This window comes from Antechinus flavipes, chromosome 3 (genome assembly GCF_016432865.1).
Source record: "Antechinus flavipes isolate AdamAnt ecotype Samford, QLD, Australia chromosome 3, AdamAnt_v2, whole genome shotgun sequence".
Taxonomy (NCBI): domain Eukaryota; kingdom Metazoa; phylum Chordata; class Mammalia; order Dasyuromorphia; family Dasyuridae; genus Antechinus; species Antechinus flavipes.
This window is the reverse complement of record NC_067400.1, coordinates 555,275,370-555,298,274: the sequence shown is the minus strand read 5'-3', so window position 1 is coordinate 555,298,274 and position 22,905 is coordinate 555,275,370. Positions and strand designations below refer to the sequence as shown.

The 22,905-nt window shown below is 34.4% G+C and overlaps 2 protein-coding genes across 2 annotated transcripts; both read left to right on the top strand.

Annotated features, from left to right (window-relative positions):
* The first annotated feature begins 2,509 nt into the window (after window positions 1-2,509).
* Window positions 2,510-3,454, top strand: LOC127555313 (olfactory receptor 51G2-like). The gene has a single exon (XM_051987541.1). It carries the CDS (start codon window positions 2,513-2,515, stop codon window positions 3,452-3,454), a length of 942 nt encoding a protein of 313 aa, XP_051843501.1. The 5' UTR covers window positions 2,510-2,512.
* Window positions 3,455-21,724: 18,270 nt separating this feature from the next.
* LOC127555300 (olfactory receptor 51G2-like) lies at window positions 21,725-22,905 on the top strand. Its single transcript, XM_051987526.1, has one exon. It carries the CDS (start codon window positions 21,725-21,727, stop codon window positions 22,664-22,666), a length of 942 nt encoding a protein of 313 aa, XP_051843486.1. The 3' UTR covers window positions 22,667-22,905.

Genomic DNA, 22,905 nt, shown 5'->3' with positions numbered 1-22,905 from the left:
TCCAATTTTACAGAAGAGTAAAGTAAGCTTCAGAGATAAAAAATTATTTTGTCCAAATCACAAATTACTAATAACCACATGTTCAACCATCCCATCAAGAAGTCATTACTTTATGCCATATTGTTCTTATAATTATAGAATTTTCTTTACTAATGTGCTAAGCAAAACCTCATCAAAAGTCATCAAAAAGAAGTTCTTAACCACCTCCAGTCATGGTATTAAACACTGGGGATACAAGAGAAAAGCAAAAAATAGTCTTGCTTACAAGGAATTCACAGTCTAATGGAGTAGCATTACTTGCAAACAACATTCTCCATCAAGATTAAGAAAGGAAATTGGAGATTGTCAATAGAAAAGAAGTCATAAAGATTAGTGAGAACCAGGGAAGGCTCCTTTGCAAAATAGAGACTTTAGCTGACATTTGAAGAAAGTGAGGAAATGTATTCTGTCTAGCCTAGGAAGATTCTAGAAAAGGGGAAGTTGTGATAAAGACAAAACATGTTTTTGTTTTATTTTGTTTTGTTTTGTTATATAGAATGTCCCACTACTAAAGATGAATTTCCAACCAGCAATTAGATGAATGTTCCAGGTAGGGACATGCAGACTAGAATTTTTAATCCCTGTAGATTCCATAAGCAATAATGCTATACAGGCAGATTTGGGGGTTTCTCTTTATGCATTTGCTCAAAGTTCTAAACTGATACATCTGCTCTGAAAATGTTTGTCCATGTACAGTTGTAGATAACCACGTGGTTTCCTAATCTTCAGAATCCCTGATATGGAATCTAGATCTGAGGTCACTTGCTGTATGGGACACCTAAGCCAAAAATTTGTGAAGAGTGAATATAATTTTGTGCTGGTATACTCGCTCTTGCAATAATTTATTATTTCTTTAACGAGTTCTAGAACTTGGATAGGCTTTGAAATCAGAATTGTTGGCTATACTTTATGGACTCCATTATCTTCCTCTTTTGAAAATGTGAACATTTCCCCTTTTCTAAGGCTGCAGAATCTTGCACTTCTGCCATAAATTTTCACCTCTATACAGTTTTGTTTTGCTTTGTTTGCTTGTATGTTTTTTTCTTTCCATTCATGGACGTGGTTTCATGTCAGGTCTTGTCCCAGATAATTATACTGCTCGCTTAATGGCCTTTAATAGAATTCTAGCCACAAGCACTGGGTAAGGTGTAAGGCTTTGTTCTGGTTGTGCTGGGAGGTTCACCCACTCTATCACACTGTCTCCTTGATGAAGGACTGCTGTGGGTGCTTCTTTCGTAGCAAAAACTGATATTTCCAAGGGTTTTTGAGTTACTCTCTCAACTACATTGGATAAAGCCAGTTCAACTTCTCTCAAGGTCTCTTGAGCTTCTTTTGTAAGCCGGCGTGGTGAATTTAAAGCAGTGTCTTCCCTTAAAATGTCATATAGGGGTTGCAATTGATTGGTAGTTAAACCTAATACTAGATGCATCCATTGGATATCTCCTATTAATTTTTGGAAATCATTTAAGGTGTTCAACCTCTCTGTTCTTAAAGACAGTTTTTGTAGTGTAAGTGCCTTAGGATATATTTCATATCCTAAATATTGAAAAGGAGCATGCCTTTGAATTTTTTCTGTAGCGATATGAAGTTTGTAGTATCTTAGTGTTTCTATGGTTTTTTGTAGACATGCTTCTAGAATTTGTTCCTCAGGTGCACATCCCAATATATCATCCATATAATGTAATAGCATAACTTTTGGAAATGCTTTTCTTATTGGAGCAAGAGCAGCAGCAACATATTCCATAAGTAGTTCTTACAGGCAATAACTGTATCTTCTATACTGCATAATATCTTGCAATGTGCTACATTATTACCTATTCATTTAGATATATAGAAACTATATAGATATGTGTATATTGACATATATATATATATATAAAAGATGGCACCTAAATAGCACAGGGAACAGAGGGCTGGGCCTGAAGTCAAGAAGATGTATCTTACTAAATTCAAATATGGCCTCAAACAGTCATAAGCTATGTGATTCTGGATAAGCACTTAATCCTTTTTGCCAGAGTTTTCCATTTATAAAATGCACTAGAAAAGGAAATGACAAAGTGATCCAACCAAGAAAATCCTCATTGGGGTCATGAAAAGTCAGTCATAACTAAAAACAATTGAACAACAAAATATGGATAGATAAAATGATAGATATAGATAAAGATATAAATAAACTGCTAGATATGGATACTCTCTCGGCCTCTTCTATATGTGGTTATTTGTGTATATACACATATATCTATACATAAACATACACACATATCTCTATAGAATTAAAGAAAGAGAGAGCGAGCTACAGATATGGAAATAAAGATATAGAGATAGTTGATGCTGTTGATCATGATGATGATGATGATGATAATGATGATAAGTATGATCTGATTGACCACTATACTCCCTGAGGATCAGTGAATTAGAGAACTATAATATTTGTTCTTTCATTACAGGAAAGGAATCCATCCCAGTGATCATCATGTCTGTCTTCAATTCCTCCACGCTCTATCCTCGGTTTCTTTTGACAGGTTTCCCAGGGTTAGAGGCCATGTATGGTTTGATCTCCATCCCCATCTGTCTAGTCTACATTATTTCTATTGCAGGAAATTCCACCATCCTCTTCATTATTCGGACAGATACCTCACTCCACCAGCCTATGTATTACTTTTTGTCAATGTTGGCTCTGACAGATTTGGGTCTATCTACTACTACATTGCCTACTATGCTCAGTGTCTTCTGGTTCCATGCCCGGGAAATCCCTTTCAATGCTTGCTTGATTCAGATGTACTTCATCCATGTGTTCTCCATCATAGAGTCCGCTGTATTGCTGGCCATGGCATTTGACCGTTTCGTGGCCATTCGTGAACCCCTGCGCTATTCAACCATCCTCACCAATGGGGTAATTATTGGGATTGGACTGGCCATTGCTGGAAGGGCACTGACTTTGGTTTTTCCAGCCTCCTTCCTCTTGAAAAGGCTACAATACCAACCCATCAATGCCCTCTCCTACTCTTTTTGTCTGCACCAGGATCTCATTAAGATGACAGTATCCAGTCGGAGGATTAGCAGCATCTATGGCCTCATGGTGGTCATCTTCTCCATGGGACTAGACTCAGTACTGCTTCTTCTCTCCTATATACTCATCCTGGCCACAGTGCTGAGCATTGCTTCTAAATCAGAGCGTGTTAAAGCACTCAACACCTGCATTTCCCACATATGTGCTGTGCTCACTTTTTACACACCCATGATTGGGTTATCCATGATTCGTCGCTATGGACAGAATGCCTCTCCAATAGTACATGTGTTGATGGCAAATGTCTACCTTCTTGTTCCTCCACTCATGAACCCAATTGTATATAGTGTCAAGACGAAGCAGATTCGCTTGCGCATCCTTAAGAAGTTCCAAAAGCAGAAGGTATAGAGAGGCCCATAGATTCCCTCCTCAATAGTACTAATTATGCCTTATCTTTGTATAATATTTAATATTTTCCCCAAAGTTCAAAAATGTGCAATATTATTGATAGGGAATGCTATAAATTGACTTTGCTAACTATAGATTTACAAAGTTGAAACCGAGACAAATGCTTCAATTTAAAGGGAATATAATTGTAGTCCTAATTCCAAGTTCCATTTAAACAAAGGTTATTTCTGATAATAATATTGGTTATATTTTCATAATATTTCATGAGAAATCAATTATTTTCAGCTTTCTCCATTTCTTTGGCCTTTTCTGTCACTACTTATTCCTTTTCTTTTTCTAGTTAATAATTCAAGTAAAATTAATTAGCATATATTTCATGCCTACTATATGCTAGGTAGTATGCTAAATGCTAAATATGAAGGAAAAAAAAGACATTCATTAATTCAAATCTAATGGAGAAACAACATGAAAACAATGATGTACAAACAAGATAAATGAAGGATAAAATGTAGGTAAGGGATGATGGAAAGTCATAACTATTAATGGGGATTAGGAAGAATTTTTTGTAGAAAGTAAACTTTTGGAGCTTGAAAGAAGTTATAGAATACAGGAAACATATAAAGTGGAGATAATTTTAAGCATGAGAGATAAACAGCATAAAATATGATTTTAAGAGATAACAGTTTAACTATAACAACATATGTAAAACCATATCAAGTAATTACATTAATTATATAGATTATAGGATAAATAAGAATCAGATATAAATAAAATCTTGGGGGCAAAGGGTGTAAAATCTGAGAAAGCAAAGAAAAAGGAAGAACATAATTCAACTGACCCCATAAAATGTCCTTATAAATACAATATGCAAGGATATGTTAGTCTTCTTCAGTTTTCTTCAGTAAATGAATATGCTTAGTTCCATTTCCCTGGAATGATTTATACAAATCCTGGCCAAAAGACCATAGGAAAAATTAGACAAGGTCAAACATTGATAGACAGATAGATAGATAGATAGATAGATAAAATCTACCTTTTGGGAAAAGATATCTGAAATACAGAAATTTCAAGTAGGCAAGCTAATTTTTTTAAGTATTTCAATTTTACCCATAATATTAAAGGTAAAAAAACTGTAAGTTATTGGTTAAAGAGAAATAATATTAATAGGACCTTGGGGTGAAAACCAAATATTTGATGATCAGAATATGAAGATATAAAAGAAAATGCTATTTAATCTCACTACATCGTATTTTGTGAAGCAATATGGGGAATAGTAGATTTCCTTTTGCTGAGGAACTTCTTGTGACCTCCAGCTGAACATCTGTCAGATGTGTTACAGAAAAGATTTTTGCTCAGATAAAGATTCAAAGAGGTATCTCTGAATTAATTTTGTGCTTTTATCAGTTTTATGAGTGGTAGAGTTTTCAGGTCCACTAATTTATTTTAAGAAAACTCTTAGTTTATTAATTTTAGGAGACTGTAGATCTCATGGCCACAAGGACTGATGAAAATATAAGTGAGAGTTGAGTATCAGGTGAACACCAAAAGTGAATAAGAAGACCTAAAAGGGGTTCAGCAAGCCCTTATAATAGTTAGTCTTTTCTGAACACCTATTGCTTGCATGTTGTCTCCCCCATGAAATAGTGAAGTTATTGAAGATTCCCACTTAAATTATAATGGGTTATGATTATTATCAATTAGTCAGTAATAGATATAACATAAACAATGTATTAATCTGCATTCAATACAAGTTATATAAGAATGTAGTTTTTAATAGGAGGGGTTCAAACTTTAAGGCTTATCAACTACAGAACTTACTTGCATAATTCAAAGAATACTTATACAGATATCTCCATCCTGTTTTGTTCAATTTTCATGACCATGTCAAGTATGCCTGGTGTCATGATACAGAAAGTCTCCTCCTCCCCTTCTATCACTGATAGGTTCTTGGAGCATATGTATAACTTGTACTATCTCCTTTGCTTTTTATCAGAAATAAACTATAACTCTGCACCTAAAAGCTAGTAAAACTGCTTGCCTGGACACTAGCAACCTTATTTTAAAAAAATAAAAATTATAAAAATGAGAGGAAGAAAATTGTTTATGTTCACATCCACTAACCTAGTTACCACAAAATTTGCTTTGAATAGGAAAAAGAATAGGAATAGAATTGTCCAGAATTGTCCTGTCACAGAAGACAGGACTGAACAATAAAGTTGATGATTTTTTTTGTGCCATTAAATAAATGGTTGGTTGATTATTATCCTTTATTCTCAACAAGGGACAAAATGACATCACTGTATTGGGATCAAGAAATAGCCACCTGGCCAACTGTGGCTGATCAGAAAAATATGAATTCAGAAGATTCTACTCCATGTCAGATATAAATAGCGTATATGAACACTTGAAAACATAAATGTTTCTTGTAGAGGGTGGAACTCTGGAGAAGTATACTTGAAACAAGGGTACTTACAACAAGGTGTTAACTCAATGGGATTGATGAGATGATGGTTTTCTAATTTACATATACTTAGTACTTAGCATAGTAATATAACTGTTCTCTAGTTTACACATACTCAGTATGCTGTAATAATGTAATTGTAATAAGGTATTTAAGGGCTGAGAGAATTGGGGACTGGGTCAGTCAGCCAGAGTGAAGAGATTGTAAAGGAGACCGACTATGAAGGAGACAATAAAGACTTTAGACTCTATTCCTGACTATCCTGCTGAGAACAAAGGCCCATGCAGAGGACTTCCAGAAAGCTAGGCCAGACATTACAGTTTCTAAACTTGCGAATCTCCCTTCCAGTGTTTGTGATTTTCCTTTTCTGCCATATTAGCCAATTTGATAGGTATGAAATAGTACCTCAGCATTATTTTCATTTGCTTTTTTCTAATAAATAGTGATTTAAGATGTTTTTTATTAAAGTATTTTATTTTCAAAACATATATGCATGGATCATTTTTCAACATTAACCCTTGCAAAACCTTGTGTTCCAATTTTCCCCCTTACCTCCATCTCCTTCTCTAGATGGCAAGTAATCCATCTTGTTAATTTTGTTAATTTATTAAACATAATAAAACATGTTAAATATGCATATTTATACAATTTTCTTGCTGCACAAGAAAAATCTGATCAAAAAGGGAAAAAAATGAGAATGAAAATAAGATGCAAGCAAACAACAACAAAAAGAGTGAAAGTGCTATGTTGTAATCCACATCAATTTCCACAATCCTCTCTCTACATGATGACTCTCTTCATCACAATATCATTGGAACTGGCTTGAATTATCTCATTGTTGAAAAGTGCCACATTCATCAGAATTGATGATTGTTTAATCTTGTTGTTAATCTCTTGGTTCTGCTCATTTCACTTAGCATCAGTTCTCTGATGCTGAAATCATCTCTCTCTGTAATCATCCCGCTGATAATTTCTTACAAAACAATAATATTCCATAACATTCATATACCATAACTTATTCAGCCATTCCCTAAGTGTTGGGCATCCCCTCAGTTTCTGGTTTCTTGCCGCTACAAAAAGGATTGGAACAAACATTTTTGTACACCATGGGTCCCTTTCCCTTCTTTAATATCTCTTTGGGATATAAACCCAGTAGAAACACTGCTGAATCAAAATAAATGTGCAATTTGATAACTCTTGGCACATATTTCCAAATTGCACTGCAGAATGGTTGGCCATCAATAATGTGCTAGTGTTCCAGTTTTCCCACATTCCCTCCAACATTCATCATTATCTTTTCCTGTCATGTTAGCCAATCTGAGAGGTATGTAGTTCTACTTCAGAGTTGTTTTAAATTGCATTTCTCTGCTCAATCATGATTTAAAGACATTTTCATATGATTAGAAATTATTTCAATTTCTTCAGCTGAAAATTGTCTGTTCATATCCTTTGACCATTTATCAATTGGAGAATGGCTTGAATTCTTATAAATTTGAGTCAATTCTCTATATAATTTAGAATATAAAAATGTTTTCCCAGTTTCCCTTCTAATCTAGTCTGTATTAATTTTGTTCATACAAAAATATTTTAACTTAATATAATAAAAATTACCTTTTTTGTGTTCAATAAGGAACTCCAATTCTTCTTTGGCAACAAATTCCCTTCTTCTCGATAGATCTTAAAGGCAAACTATCCTTTATTCTTCTGATTTGCTTATAACATCACTCTTTATGTCTAAATCATGAATCCATTTCAACTTTATATTGGTATACAGTGTTAGAGGTGATTCAGTGCCTAGTTTCTACCTTACTAGTAAAACATTTTTCACATAGCTGTAGAGAGCTTTGATTTCTTCTTTTGAAAACTTCCTGTTCATATCTTTGCACAATTTATCAATTGGAGAATGATTTATACTCTTATAAATTTGGCAAAATTCTCTATATATTTGAAAAATGAGAACTCAATCAGAGAAATTTGCTATAAATTTTTTTTTCCTCCCAACTTCCTGCTTTCCTTCTAATCCTAGCTGCCTTGGTTTTGTTTCTATAAAACCTTTTTAATTTAAGGTAAACGTATCCATTTTATAGCCCAAATTTCTCATTTAGTCATAAATTTTTCCCTCATCTATAGATCTAACTAATAAAATATTTCATGATTCTTAATTTGTTTTGATATGATCCTTTCTGTCAAACTCACATACTCATTTTTATCTTGTTTTGGTATATGATATAATATGTTATTCTTCATCTGATTTTTGTCCAGTTTGCTTCCCAGTTTTATCAACAATTTTTATGAAAATGTGAGCTCTTCTTCTAAAAACTTGGATTTTTGGATTTATCAACACTAAATTACTATGGTCATTTACAACTATATATTGTGTACATAATCTATTCCAATGATCTATCACTTCATTTCTTACCCAGTATTAGATTTTTTTTGTGGTTTTTTTTTTTTTTGTTTTTGTTTTTGTTTTTTTTTTTTTTTTGTTTTTTTTTTGTTTTTTTTTGTTTGTTTGTTTGTTTTTGTTTTTGGAGTAAGAATAGCAGTCGGGATTGTGAATTGCCAATGATTACATAATTGGTGGATATCTGAGGCTGGATTTGAATTCAGGTCCTCCTGAACCAGAGCTGGTGCTCTATCCAATATGCCACCTATCTGCTCCTGTTTGTCATTATTTCTCTTTGTAGTACAATATAAGATCAAGTATTGTTAGGCCATCTTCATATTTCTATAAATAGCTTTGATATCTTCTGAAAACTGCCTGTTTCTATCCTTTCACTATCATGTAGGGAATGGTTCTTATTTTTATAAAAGTATCTTAGTTCCCTAATGTTACTGATCCTTGTGTTGATAATGCTGAGTTTTTGCTAAACATCTGAAAATTCACATGAATGGAATATATAGAAATGTAATAAATGTGAGGAATTCCTTCATGCATAATCCAAACCTCTTTAAAAATTTAAAAATCCATTCTGCATTTAAAAAATCATCATCCCACAAAAAACTTATGATTTTCTGATTTTAATGTAGCTATAACTATTTGCATTAAATAAATTTCCTATAAGCAATGTAAAATTTTGTTTCTAAACTCATAATGTATCTCTTTTTGTTAGCAGGAAAAATAGAGACCATTATTGCTTTTAATTTTGTTTAAAAGGTAAATAAATTTGAGCATCTTATATTTCTTTTTAGATCCTGGAATTTTGTTTTGCTCATAGAATGCAATGCTTTCTTTGATCCAAGTATGCCATACTATGTGGTTCTGTGCCAGCATCTCCCATATCTCACAATCAATTCCAACATTTTTCAGAGAGAACTTGAGAGTGTCCTTGTATCACATCTTCTAACTTTCATATGAACATTAGACTTCTATGAGTTTTCCATATAGTGTTCTAGACAATATGCTTTTTAGCATTTAAAGAATATGTTCAACCCATCAGAGTTTCACTTTTCCCCCTAAAATTTGAATGCCTGGCAATTAAGCTCAAGAAAAGATCTCAATGCTCTGTACCTTATCCTGCCACATGATCTTCAGAATTCAAATTGAAATGATTTGGTTTCCTGGCATGATGCTGCCATACCATTAAGACTTCACAGGCATGTAATACTGAGATCAGCACAATGGCTGTGCAGACCTTCACTTTGGTAGTCAATCTAATGCCTCTTCTCTCCCACACTTTCCTTTAGGAGCTCCCAAACACTGAGCCAGCCCTGGACTTTCTTTCTTTCTTTCTTTCTTTCTTTCTTTCTTTCTTTCTTTCTTTCTTTCTTTCTTTCTTTCTTTCTTTCTTTCTTTCTTTCTTTCTTTCTTTCTTTCTTTCTTTCTTTCTTTCTTTCTTTCTTTCTTTCTTTCTTTCTTTCTTTCTTTCTTTCTTTCTTTCTTTCTTTCTTTCTTTCTTTCTTTCTTTCTTTCTTTCTTTCTTTCTTTCTTTCTTTCTTTCTTTCTTTCTTTCTTTCTTTCTTTCTTTCTTTCTTTCTTTCTTTCTTTCTTTCTTTCTTTCTTTCTTTCTTTCTTTCTTTCTTTCTTTCTTTCTTTCTTTCTTTCTTTCTTTCTTTCTTTCTTTCTTTCTTTCTTTCTTTCTTTCTTTCTTTCTTTCTTTCTTTCTTTCTTTCTTTCTTTCTTTCTTTCTTTCTTTCTTTCTTTCTTTCTTTCTTTCTTTCTTTCTTTCTTTCTTTCTTTCTTTCTTTCTTTCTTTCTTTCTTTCTTTCTTTCTTTCTTTCTTTCTTTCTTTCTTTCTTTCTTTCTTTCTTCCTTCCTTCCTCCCTCCCTCCATCCCCTCCCCTAGATGGCAAGCAGTCCTTTATATGTTGGATATGTTGCAGTATATCCTAGATACAATATATGTTTGCAGAACCGAACAGTTCTCTTGTTGCGTAGGGAGAATTGGATTCAGAAGGTATAAATAATCCGGGAAGAAAAACAAAAATGCAGATAGTTTACATTCGTTTCCCATTGTTCTTTCTTTGGGTGTAGCTGCTTTTGTCCGTCATTTGTCAATTGAAACTCAGGTCTCTTTGTCAAAGAAATCCACTTCCATCAAAATATGTCCTCATACAATATCGTTGTCGAAGTATATAATGATCTCCTGGTTCTGCTCATCTCACTTAGCATCAGTTCATGTAAGTCTCGCCAGTCCTCTCTGTATTTATCCTGCTGGTCATTTCTTACAGAACAATAATATTCCATAACATTCATATACCACAATTTACCCAGCCATTCTCCAATTGATGGGCATCCATTCATTTTCCAGTTTCTAGCCACTACAAACAGGGCTGCTACAAACATTTTGGCACATACAGGTCCCTTTCCCTTCTTTAGTATTTCTTTGGGATATAAGCCCAATAGAAACACTGCTGGATCAAAGGGTATGCACAATTTGATAATTTTTTGGGCATAATTCCAGATTGCTCTCCAGAATGGTTGGATTCGTTCACAACTCCACCAACAATGCATTAGTGTCCCAGTTTTCCCGCATCCCCTCCAACATTCATCATTATTTTTTCCTGTCATCTTAGCCAATCTGACAGGTGTGTAGTGGTATCTCAGAGTTGTCTTAATTTGCATTTCTCTGATCAATAATGATTTGGAACACTCTTTCATATGAGTGGTAATAGTTTCAATCTCATCCTCTGAAAACTGCCTGTTTCTATCCTTTCACTATCATGTAGGGAATGGTTCTTATTTTTATAAAAGTATCTTAGTTCCCTAATGTTACTGATCCTTGTGTTGATGCTACTGTGTTCAGATAATGCTGAGTTTTTGCTAAACATCTGAAAATTCACATGAATGGAATATATAGAAATATAATAAATGTGAGGAATTCCTTCATGCATAATCCAAACCTCTTTAAAAATTTAAAAATCCATTCTGCATTTAAAAAATCATCATCCCACAAAAAACTTATGATTTTCTGATTTTAATGTAGCTATAACTATTTGCATTAAATAAATTTCCTATAAGCAATGTAAAATTTTGTTTCTAAACTCATAATGTATCTCTTTTTGTTAGCAGGAAAAATAGAGACCATTATTGCTTTTAATTTTGTTTAAAAGGTAAATAAATTTGAGCATCTTATATTTCTTTTTAGATCCTGGAATTTTGTTTTGCTCATAGAATGCAATGCTTTCTTTGATCCAAGTATGCCATACTATGTGGTTCTGTGCCAGCATCTCCCATATCTCACAATCAATTCCAACATTTTTCAGAGAGAACTTGAGAGTGTCCTTGTATCACATCTTCTAACTTTCATATGAACATTAGACTTCTATGAGTTTTCCATATAGTGTTCTAGACAATATGCTTTTTAGCATTTAAAGAATATGTTCAACCCATCAGAGTTTCACTTTTCCCCCTAAAATTTGAATGCCTGGCAATTAAGCTCAAGAAAAGATCTCAATGCTCTGTACCTTATCCTGCCACATGATCTTCAGAATTGAAATTGAAATGATTTGGTTTCCTGGCATGATGCTGCCATACCATTAAGACTTCACAGGCATGTAATACTGAGATCAGCACAATGGCTGTGCAGACCTTCACTTTGGTAGTCAATCTAATGCCTCTTCTCTCCCACACTTTCCTTTAGGAGCTCCCAAACACTGAGCCAGCCCTGGAATGAGATTGGCAAAATGTAGACAGGAAAATGACTTAAAAGGCTGCTGAAATAATTCAAGTTGAAATGAAAGCCAGAAATAGAAGGGTGGTTGTTATGGGCCAGAACACTGAACTTGAACCAAAAGCCACTGGTGGCAGGCTCTCCTTATGCATTTCTCCACTGAGACAAAGGCCGGTCTGAAAGGCTTTCCAGAAAGCTGCCCAGCCCCAGAAAAGAGATAATAAAGAATCTGGACTATAAGAAAGCTAACTGGGCACCAGGAAAGGAAACAAAACTTTGAAAGAGATAAGAAAATATTTGCACTTTAACGCCTGGCTACTCTTGTTGTGATTACTGAGCTGAAAAGAAAGCTGCTTGCAAGACCTCCAAAGACCCCCAGAAAACCAAACAAAGAACATTACAGGTGGTAAAAGACAAAGAAAAGTATCATGAATCTTAGAGATAGTGTAAACTTATTTTTCCCTATTTACATTGAAAATGAAATATGAAAAAAAAAGAAAATAGAATATGCATAAAAACAGATTTTTTTCTCAAGAATTTACATCAGATGTCAGGGGAAAATATTTCCTGGTAAACTATGTCTCATGTAATTAAGAAGGCAATTCTTTATTGTAATTTTCCTCCTATTCCCTCTCTTTACTTATGAACTAGCTATTCTGAAGAGGCAATGAAATGGAAATAATTATATTTCAGAGCTGCTTTTATGATGGAGCCTGTGTCCATATTATATTATACACATAATGAAATAAATTATTAGCTCCCTAGATATACCAGACATCAATATGCAATTACAAAAATGAAGAAAGAAGACACAACTGGCATGAAAGCAGAGTGATGAATAAGCATGGTCCAAGAAAAGTATAAAAAAGAGGAAATGGAAAAATTGGATCAAATTTCACCAAAAAAAAAAAAAAAAAAAAAGTAAAAAAAAAAAAAAAGAAAATAGAATATGCATAAAAACAGATTTTTTTCTCAAGAATTTACATCAGATGTCAGGGGAAAATATTTCCTGGTAAACTATGTCTCATGCAATTAAGAAGGCAATTCTTTATTGTAATTTTCCTCCTATTCCCTCTCTTTACTTATGAACTAGTTATTCTGAAGAGGCAATGAAATGGAAATAATTATATTTCAGAGCTGCTTTTATGATGGAGCCTGTGTCCATATTATATTATACACATAATGAAAAAAATTATTAGCTCCCTAGATATACCAGACATCAATATGCAATTACAAAAATGAAGAAAGAAGACACAACTGGCATGAAAGCAGAGTGATGAATAAGCATGGTCCAAGAAAAGTATAAAAAAGAGGAAATGGAAAAATTGGATCAAATTTCACCAAAAAAAAAAAAAAAAACATTCATATAACCAGGCATAATATCAGGAAAATGAACCTAACTTGGGAAGTAGAAATAGGTATATAACAGGAAGAACAAGTTCAAGAGAGGGCATCATATTAACCTTATTCCATCTTTTCTCAGCTATGGTACTATGGAACTATCTATTATTATCATCCTCATTTTTAAGTATCAGTAAATTGGGCCAGATAGAAGTTACATGAATTGTCTAGGGTCAATTAGTCCTAAACATGTATCAAATCTCTCATGTAGCAGGTTTATGGTAAATGGTGGGGGATACAAAGAAATTTAAAATTTTATATTTCAATATCATTTCTTTACTGAGATGCTATTTACAAAACATAGAAGAATAGATTTCCTTGGGAGACAGTATGGAAACATATTCTCAAAGCATAATTTCTTTTGCTGTTGTTCTTGTCTTGAAATAGTATCTAAATCAAGGATTTTATGGTCCCAGGGATTTTTTTTTTTAGGAAGTTGATTAATAGTTTGTTCTATTTCTTTTTCTGAAATGGGACTATTTAAGCAATTTACTTCCTCCTCTGATAATCTGGGAAGCCTATATTTTTGGAGGTAGTCATCCATTTTGCTTAGGTTATCAAATTTATTGGCATAAAGTTGGGCAAAGTAACCCCTTATTATTTCTTTAATTTCCTCTTCATCAGTGGAAAGTTCTCCTTTTTCATTTTTAAGGCTGCTAATTTGTAAATCAAGGATTTTATGGATAGATTTTAAAAGGTACACGAAATTGGACAGGGGAAAAATCACATGCTTATTTTCATATATCTCACTGAAATTTAGCACTTCCTTCAAGCATGAATATTAGATAACAAATTTTATGAGAAGGCATTCATTTATTACACTAGACAGAAAGTAGTGGAGTGACCAAAAACAAAAACAAAAAATACTTTAAAATTCCCAGTCTAAAATACCTCCCTAAATACTATTTACTCCTGAAGCTTTATTTCCTTGAATCCATATTTCATGAAGATCATTCTTTCTATCAGTAGATGGCCATCAACTGAGAAGTGGCTGGATAAGTTATGGTATATGAAAGTAATGGAATAATTTTGTTCTATTAAAAAAAAAAAGGAACAGGCTGATTTTAGAAAAGTCAACAATTCCATGAACTGATATTGAGTGAAACAAGCAGAACTGGAAAACATTATACATAGCAATCACAAAATTGAGTGATGATCAACTATGATAGACATAGTTCTTTTCAGTAGTTCAGTGATCCAAGGCAATTCTAACAAATTTTGGGTGGAATAATTCCAACCACATCCAGAAAGAAAACTATGGAGACAATGTAAATTATCACTTGTTATGTTCAATTTTTTTTCTTTTCCCTCTTTTGTTCTGATTTTTTTCTCCTAACAATGATTCATAAGGAAATGTTTTTTAAAAAATGAATGTACATGTATAATTCCTCTCCATGTATTTTTACATGTAACTAGGGAAAACTAAAATTAAAAAAAAAAAGACGATTCTTTCTATTTCTCATTCACAGACACATGATCTTGCCAAGACAAGTGAAGGGAAGAAACAATTAATAGTGATGAGTATTATTCTTAACAAAGAACTAAAATGATATTTGTCTACAATTCAGAGGACATTAAATATAAAACATAGCATAATTGTTGTTGTTCATTCATTTACTGTTCATGTCATACTTTTTATGACCTAATTTATAGTTTTCTTGGCAAAGATACTGGAAAATTTACCATTTCTTTCTCCAATTCATTTGAAACATGAGAAAACTGAGGCTAACAGAGGTAATTATCAGGAAAATAATTCATTTTGGACCCTTACTCTATTCAAATCAATATTCATCAATTTGATGGAATCATAACAAAGATTTGTACATAAGTCTCCAGAGTAGCAAGCTGCAGATTCTAAGTTCACTTGTTTAACTAGCTAGCTAAAGGCCCTCCACTCTAGTTTTGTCTTGTGATGATGACTAAATCCAGATTGACAGAGACAACAACTACATAGAAAGAACCTCAAAATATCTTTGTACCTGCAGACCAATTCTGACTGTGCTATCTGGTACCATTTCCTTCTATTTAAATTAAGGAGAAGCTTTTCCATCTTATATGGAGATAATCCTTGAATCACCAACTTGTTACCCGGCTAACTTACTATTTTTCTTATTCAATGGAATTCTATATTTGGTATAGCTATTCCACAATGACTAGACATCTAGACCTATAAAAATAGGGCCCTGGAGGGAGGAGGGATCTCAGATTTTGAGGAACATCTGAGGTCTACTTCATTAGAAGGAACCAAGGACTCTTATAAAATGCCAATGGCTCAGAACTCTGCCTTAGACTCTCTTACTGTAGATGGGATAATTTTAAACTCCACAGGTGAATTGCCAAGGGTCATGCTGCTAGTAAGAGTTTGAGATCAGATTTGAAATCAGAAAGATGTGTCTTGCTGACTCTAAGCCCAGCATCCCATTCACAGTGCCACCTAGCTGCCCATACAGCTTTCATGAAATATCTTGCTTTTTTTCAAAAATGCTAGCTGTTCTCATTTTGTTTCTTTGCATCTGACTTTTTGCAGCGATACTTCCTTCTCCCTAGTTTCTTTCCTATTCTTTGCCTAGTTTTCAGAAACAGAGAAATTTCCAAATCTTCTGAAAATAAGTAATTGGCTGTGTTCTAAGGAATAACTCTAGAAGCTTTGGGACCTTGGAAGAAAGTATAGATTTTCTTTGTTCCTGTGACATTAATCTTGCATTCAGGGATTGGCCAAAAGGGAGAAGAACATAATCCCGAAGGGAAAGGTATTGTTCTCCTAACTCTGCAGATTGGTTTTGTGACAAGCCTGTCATAGCACTTTATCAGCTTTCTAGAAGAAGAGCTGGTGGGTTGTATAAACCAGAGAGCTGAGTTTATTGCATTCTTTCCTATTCTCCCAAGGCATTTTTCTCTTAAAAGGTCATTCATTGCTCATTCTGCTTTTTCCTCCAGGAGCAAGGTCTATAAGTTGAGGAGCTGACATTCGACTTGGTCTGTTGCTGACAGAGAAGGCTAAGGGGAAAAGGTAAGCTGAACAGGGCTCCAGAGCCCTTAAATTATGCCCACCAAAAAAAACCAAACAAACAAACAAAAAAAACCAACCTATTTCTTATCTAAGAATAACCACTGGGTACTGAGATCTATCATGGGGAGGGGACTTTTTGTTTATTTTGAGGAGTTAATGTAGTAGTATTTTGAGGAAGAATATATGACAAATATGTGGTAGGCACTGGGCTGAAAACATTTTAAAAATATTTCATTTGATCCTCACAACAACTGTGCAAGGTGCAAGGAGAGTATTATATTCATATTATAATTGAGGAAACTAAGAGGAAACAAGAAATTGTAATTTTCCTAGATCCATTAAACTAGTAAATTATTTGAACTCATATCTTCCTCACTCTAAGCCCTATTCTCTATCCATTGCCAACAGCTACCAAAGAACCTTTTTGTTAGACCTCCTGACTCGTGTCTGTTCATTGATTTTTCTCCATGCTCAGAATGCTTTTGTTTCTGCCTCTTGGCTTCCACAGCTTTGATCAAAACTCAGCTCAAACCTCAGAAACATCTTTTTAGTCTCACCATACCTCCACTTCTAGTTTCTTCCGTTGAAGATCACTGCATTTACATTCTAATACTGTTATATGTACATAACCCACTTGAACATTGTCTCCTCTATTAGAATATGAGTTCTTTGGAATCAGGAACATGTTTTTATCTTTCTCTATATCCCCAGTGCTCAGCACAGTGTCTCGCACATGTTAGATATTTTAATAGGTTTTTGTTGACTGAATGACAGGAAAAAAATTTGGAAATGGAGGCAAAGTGTGAGGTCCTCAGGAAGAATTTTGAGATTTGGAGGGATTATTACAACTAGAGACAGGGGTGAACAGGTTGCTTGGGCTACTTTGGGAGGGGAACAGGGACAGCAAATGCCTGAGACAATTTAGTTAAAAATAACTATAGGGGAGATAATTGTGGTCAATATGCCCTTTGAGTTTCTCCACTCAGGGAAATAAGTGAAGGTTTAGTGAGTATCTAGGTAATAGTCTCTCACTGTGTAGATTATTTTCAGATTTATTTATCCAGTCCTACTATCTCTCCTGAGTTCCATTCCTTCATCACAAACTGTTTTTTGAACATATCAAACTGAATGTCCCCATAGGTATTTCAAACTCAATGTAGCCAAAATATTTTCATTCTTTTCAAATCCTCCATTTACCTCAACTTCCCTTTTCATGACTAAGAGACCTCCATACTTTCAAGCACCCAATTTTGCAACTTTGATGTCATCCTGGATATATTTCTCTCTTTGTCTCTGTCTGTCTCTATGTCTGTCTGTCTGTCTCTCTCTCGGACTTCACATAATTTATTGTTCAGATGGCTATCAAACATCAATATACTTAGAATTAAAGGAATAAATTTTGTTTGACAGAAAGTTAGAGACTTGAAATAATGTGGGGTGAACAGTCCAATAAGGCTTTGTGGAAAAGGTGGGGTCTTAGAATAATTTTTGAAGGTATGCTTTAGTAAGCAAAGAGAATATGGAAGGTATGCTATAAGAGTGCCTGAGGATAGGGATGAGGCTGAGACTTAGCTTCCTATTCTTAAAGATTTAGCAAACTTTCAATATATACTTATAATAAAAGTTGTAACCCAGGCCAATTGAGAGAAATAAACATGAATTCATAGAGTGGAAGAGATTGTAGAGGGACATGATAGACAAGAATAGAAGACTGTACTTCAAGTATTTAGAAAAATATGAAAAGGACCAAATAGTCTTAAGTTATGGTTGATGACTTTAAAATTTTAAAATATATTTCAGTTTAATTGGTTTAGTTTATAATCCCATGTATTTTTGTTGTATTTATTTTTTTTTAATTGTCCAAGAATGGATCTATAGACTTCACCAGCCTGCTGAAAGAATCCATGGAACACACACAAATAAATTTAAGAATCTTTGATCTAGACCTACTCTCTTACTGTACAGAGAATAAATGAAAGACCCAGGAAAGGAAAATTACTTAACCAAGGTTATAACGTTAGTCAATAGGTGAGCTGGGAGTAGAATCTGATGTCTTCTTATAGCCCTTCAATTGGAAGGCAGGCTGGCAGGCAGGTGGGTGGGAAGGAAGGAAGGAAATAAATATTCATATAGCAACTATTCTGTGCCATACACTATGCTAAGTGTTTTATAAATATCTCAGTGAACCTCAAAATAACACTTTGAAATAGATGTTATCATTATCTTCATTTTACAGTTGAGAAAACTGAGGCAGGCAAAGGTTCAGTAACTTTCTCAGGATCACTCAGTGGGTGAAAATCTTAGCCTGGATTTGAATTCAGATCTTCTTGACCTCAATCTCAGAGTTCTAATCAAAATACCACTTAGCTGCCTATAGGTCTAGTATAGTTTTTCCACTACATCATATGGCTCCCATAAATTCAAAATGTATTCTATGATCTTAATAACCTTCCTTGATTTGCCTAATAGATTCTATAGAGAGAGATACAGATTTATATCTATATGTATTTATATATATGCACTATATATATATACAATAAACAATGTATGCAATATATACAATTATATGTATAGTTTTATATACATATACACACACATTCTCACACATACACATTGATATATACACATATTTACACACATTCTCATCCACACATATATCTACATACATGCAATTCAAAGAATCCTTCTAGTCAGTCCATGTAGGAAATGTCACAGATTCTGAAAAAATAGGGGATTCATCTAAAAATGATTAAGGGTTTTATCATTAAGGATATACTACTTATCAGGTGATACACAGAATTCCTGGGTAAATGGAAATACAATCTGAAATTATTGAATGACAAGATCACAAGATTAAAGCCAGAGTATTGTAAAAGACTGGAGAGCATCCAATCCAATCCATTCACATAATTTTACAGATAAATAAACTGAGGTCCAGAGCAGTTATGATTTGTCCAAGGTAATACAGGCAATAAGTAATAAAGGTAGAATTTCTCTTCCATGGTATCATGTTATCTTCATGGAGCTCACAAAGTGGAATCTACAAAAGCAAATAAATTATTTGAGAATTTGTTCAAAATTTGTCACATACATTTATCCCTTCCACATCTCAAGGGTTAGTGATGCAGTACCCTTAGGGTGATCTGGAAAATCCATCTAAATTTTTTGGCCCTCCCTCCTTACCAGAGAAGAGTTCTGATTTTTTTTTCTTTTTTTTAATGTGGAGTTGATATTATATAATATAATTTATGTATTTCTGAGTTTCTCAACTTTTTCTGTGATCATCTATGGCTTCCACAAAAGTCCCCTGTTGTGATATGGGAGCCACCTGCCAGTGGTTGCTGGAGATTTAACTCAGAATTGTAGAATGAATCTCTTCATGTGAGAGGATGATGATGATACAAGGAGACTGAGAGGCAGTTGTTGTTCTCTAACCTCTCTACTGAGAAACTGTTGAGTTGTCTAACCTCATTCTTCTTCCCTCTGCCTCCAATTTATTTCATTCCCAGTTCACAAGCAACACCTGTGTCAGTAAAGGCTGCTTTGCAACTCCTTCAGATGTTATGATTCACAGCTGTGGATGCTCTCGGAGAATTGACCTGCTCCTTCACCTAGGCATGGTCCTTAACATTCCCCCCAAATTCCCATTTAATTTCTTATGCCAATCCACAATCTATTGAAACCGTGATGGGGAAAGTCTCAGTGTGAAAGGGAATATTGTATGTATAGATGACTATATTTAAATATGCATCCATATAATATATATGCACATGCATGCAAATATTTATACATAGAAACATATAAATATAAATGCATCATGGGGAGAGAGAGGGTTTAACTGTGAGTTCATATGTTCTCTACTGCAGTCAAGTCAGCAAGACACCACTTGCTATTTTTATATTGTAGAGTGGTTTTAGACAATACATTATGAGATATTGAGTCACAAAGCTATTTGTAAATATGTGTTGATGAGTGTCATTTTGGATAGAGAATTCAAGAATATTAAAGTGTTACAAAAGGATCAGACTTCAGTGTCCAGTATTTGTAACCTTAAGCCATCACCTAGTGAGTAAGATAAAGAGGAAATAAAGGGCAATATTAAACAGAACTGAATGAGTGGATTGGGGAAATACAAAACTGAGAAAAGAAAGTTGCAATCACATGGACCCACTTGCTAACTCTTAAAGTAGTTCAAAATTTTTATTTGCTGCTTCAATCAAAACAATTTGAATAGTCTGCTTCAGCTGATAATGTATTATCAATTTTTGAAACAGTTCATTTCAATTAATTTTTTTTCACTTTCTACTGTGTCTCAGGAATTGTATTAAGCAATGGGACACAAAGAAAAATAACAGTGTTTCATTGATAATGGTATTTATTTAAACCAGCAGTAGTTTTCCTAAGGGACCCAGAAACCCGTGGAGCATCTCTGAAGTAAAATTCAGAGGTAACAATTTGAGACCATATCCTAGAGTCAAAGATTTTTCATTCATAGAATTATTGGATATGTTTGTTTTCCTTGCCTCTTGTATCAGTTTGTTTGGTTAAATGAGCATATCTTCCTATTTATAGTCAGTAAATAGTTCTGACTATGAGTATCTTCCTAAAGTAGACATATCTAGGAAGATTCATATAATTAATAAAAAGGACATCTAGAACAATAATTCCATTTTATAAATAACAAAACTAAGTTTCAAATAAAATGACTTATATTATATACCAAGAGTATATAAGAAAGAAATAGAAAATCCAGAACTTCAAATGCATTTCTCTTTCCACTGTCTTGATAGTCATATTTACAGATATACAAGATTATGGACTGTGAATTTGGCCTGTCAGTACCTGCATTAGTTAAACTCACTATAAAAATTACCTTTGATGATATCTAATTAAAAGTTTTGTACCCTAGTCTATGCCAAAAGTATCTTTTCAGCACATTTCCTTCCCTAACATTTGCAGTTCAATATTAGACCCAGAAATAGAATATTGAGAGTTTTTTCCATGAAAATTATTTCATGCATATACATAATTTTCCCAGATGGTCTTCCGTAGGTGGAGAGCAAGTCAAATACTTTTCTAGCAATCTCTACAGGACCTAGGAGTATAGGGCTCTGTTTAAGGTCCTCCATATAAATGTGAAAGGACTAATGACAATGAAAATATTAGTGATTATGTTGATAATGGTAAATGATGGTGTTTTCCATCTCTTTTGTGCATCAGAACAGGGGGACCTAGTGACTTTTCCTCTTTTTTTCCAGGAAAAAAAGTCTATTCCATCCCGTACGATGTCTGTCTTCAATAACTCAGCCCTTTATCCTCAGTTCCTTTTAACAGGCTTCCAAGGATTGGAGGCCAAATATAGTTTGATCTCTCTCCCCATCTGCCTGATCTACATCATTTCCATTGCAGGAAACATCACCATCCTTTTCATCATTCGGACAGAGCCCTCCCTCCACCAGCCCATGTACTACTTTCTGTCCATGTTGGCCTTGACAGACCTGGGTCTGTCTACTGTGACCCTGCCCACTATGTTCAGTGTCTTTTGGTTCCATGCCCGGGAGATCTCCTTCATTGCTTGTGCAGTCCAAATGTACTTCATCCATGTTTTTTCCATCATTGAGTCAGCTGTGTTGTTGGCTATGGCGTTTGATCGTGTTGTGGCAATCCGGGAACCTCTCCGCTATTCAGCCATCCTCACTAATAGTGTCATTTTTAGGATTGGACTAGCCAGTGCTGGAAGAGCCCTTATCCTGGTTTTCCCAGTCCCTTTCCTCTTGAAAAGGTTGCAATTTCGTAGCATCAATACTCTTTCCTACCCCTTCTGTCTGCATCAGGATCTCATCAAGCTGACAACATCTAGTCGGAAAATCAGCAGCATCTATGGCCTTATGGTAGTCATCTCCTCCATGGGATTGGACTCAGTATTGCTTCTGCTATCCTATATACTCATACTAGTCACAGTGCTGAGTGTTGCCTCTAAGGCAGAGCGTGTTAAAGCTCTAAACACCTGCATCTCCCATATTTGTGCTGTGCTTACCTTCTACACACCCATGATTGGGTTGTCCATGATCCGCCGCTATGGGCAGAATGCTTCCCCAATGGTCCATGTCTTGATGGCTGATGTTTACCTGCTTGTCCCACCACTCATGAACCCTATTGTGTACAGTGTCAAGACCAAGCAGATTCGCCTGCGCATCCTCAAGAAGTTTAAGAAGCAGAAGGGCTAGGGGAGGGGGGTGCCTAGTATGTCTTCTTCTTAATAGAATTGATCATAACTTACTTAGAACCTACCTTTGCTTCTAATGCCACTTGCATTGGCCATGAAGGTCCTATAGTGAAGGTATTTTTCCCCAAAAAGAGGAGAAAATTGAAGAAATGAGACAGATAATGACTGGAGCTAAAAAAGAAACCCTGTGTGTAGGCAATTAAAGCACTGTTAAATAGAAGAGGAAGAAACTTGGTTTGT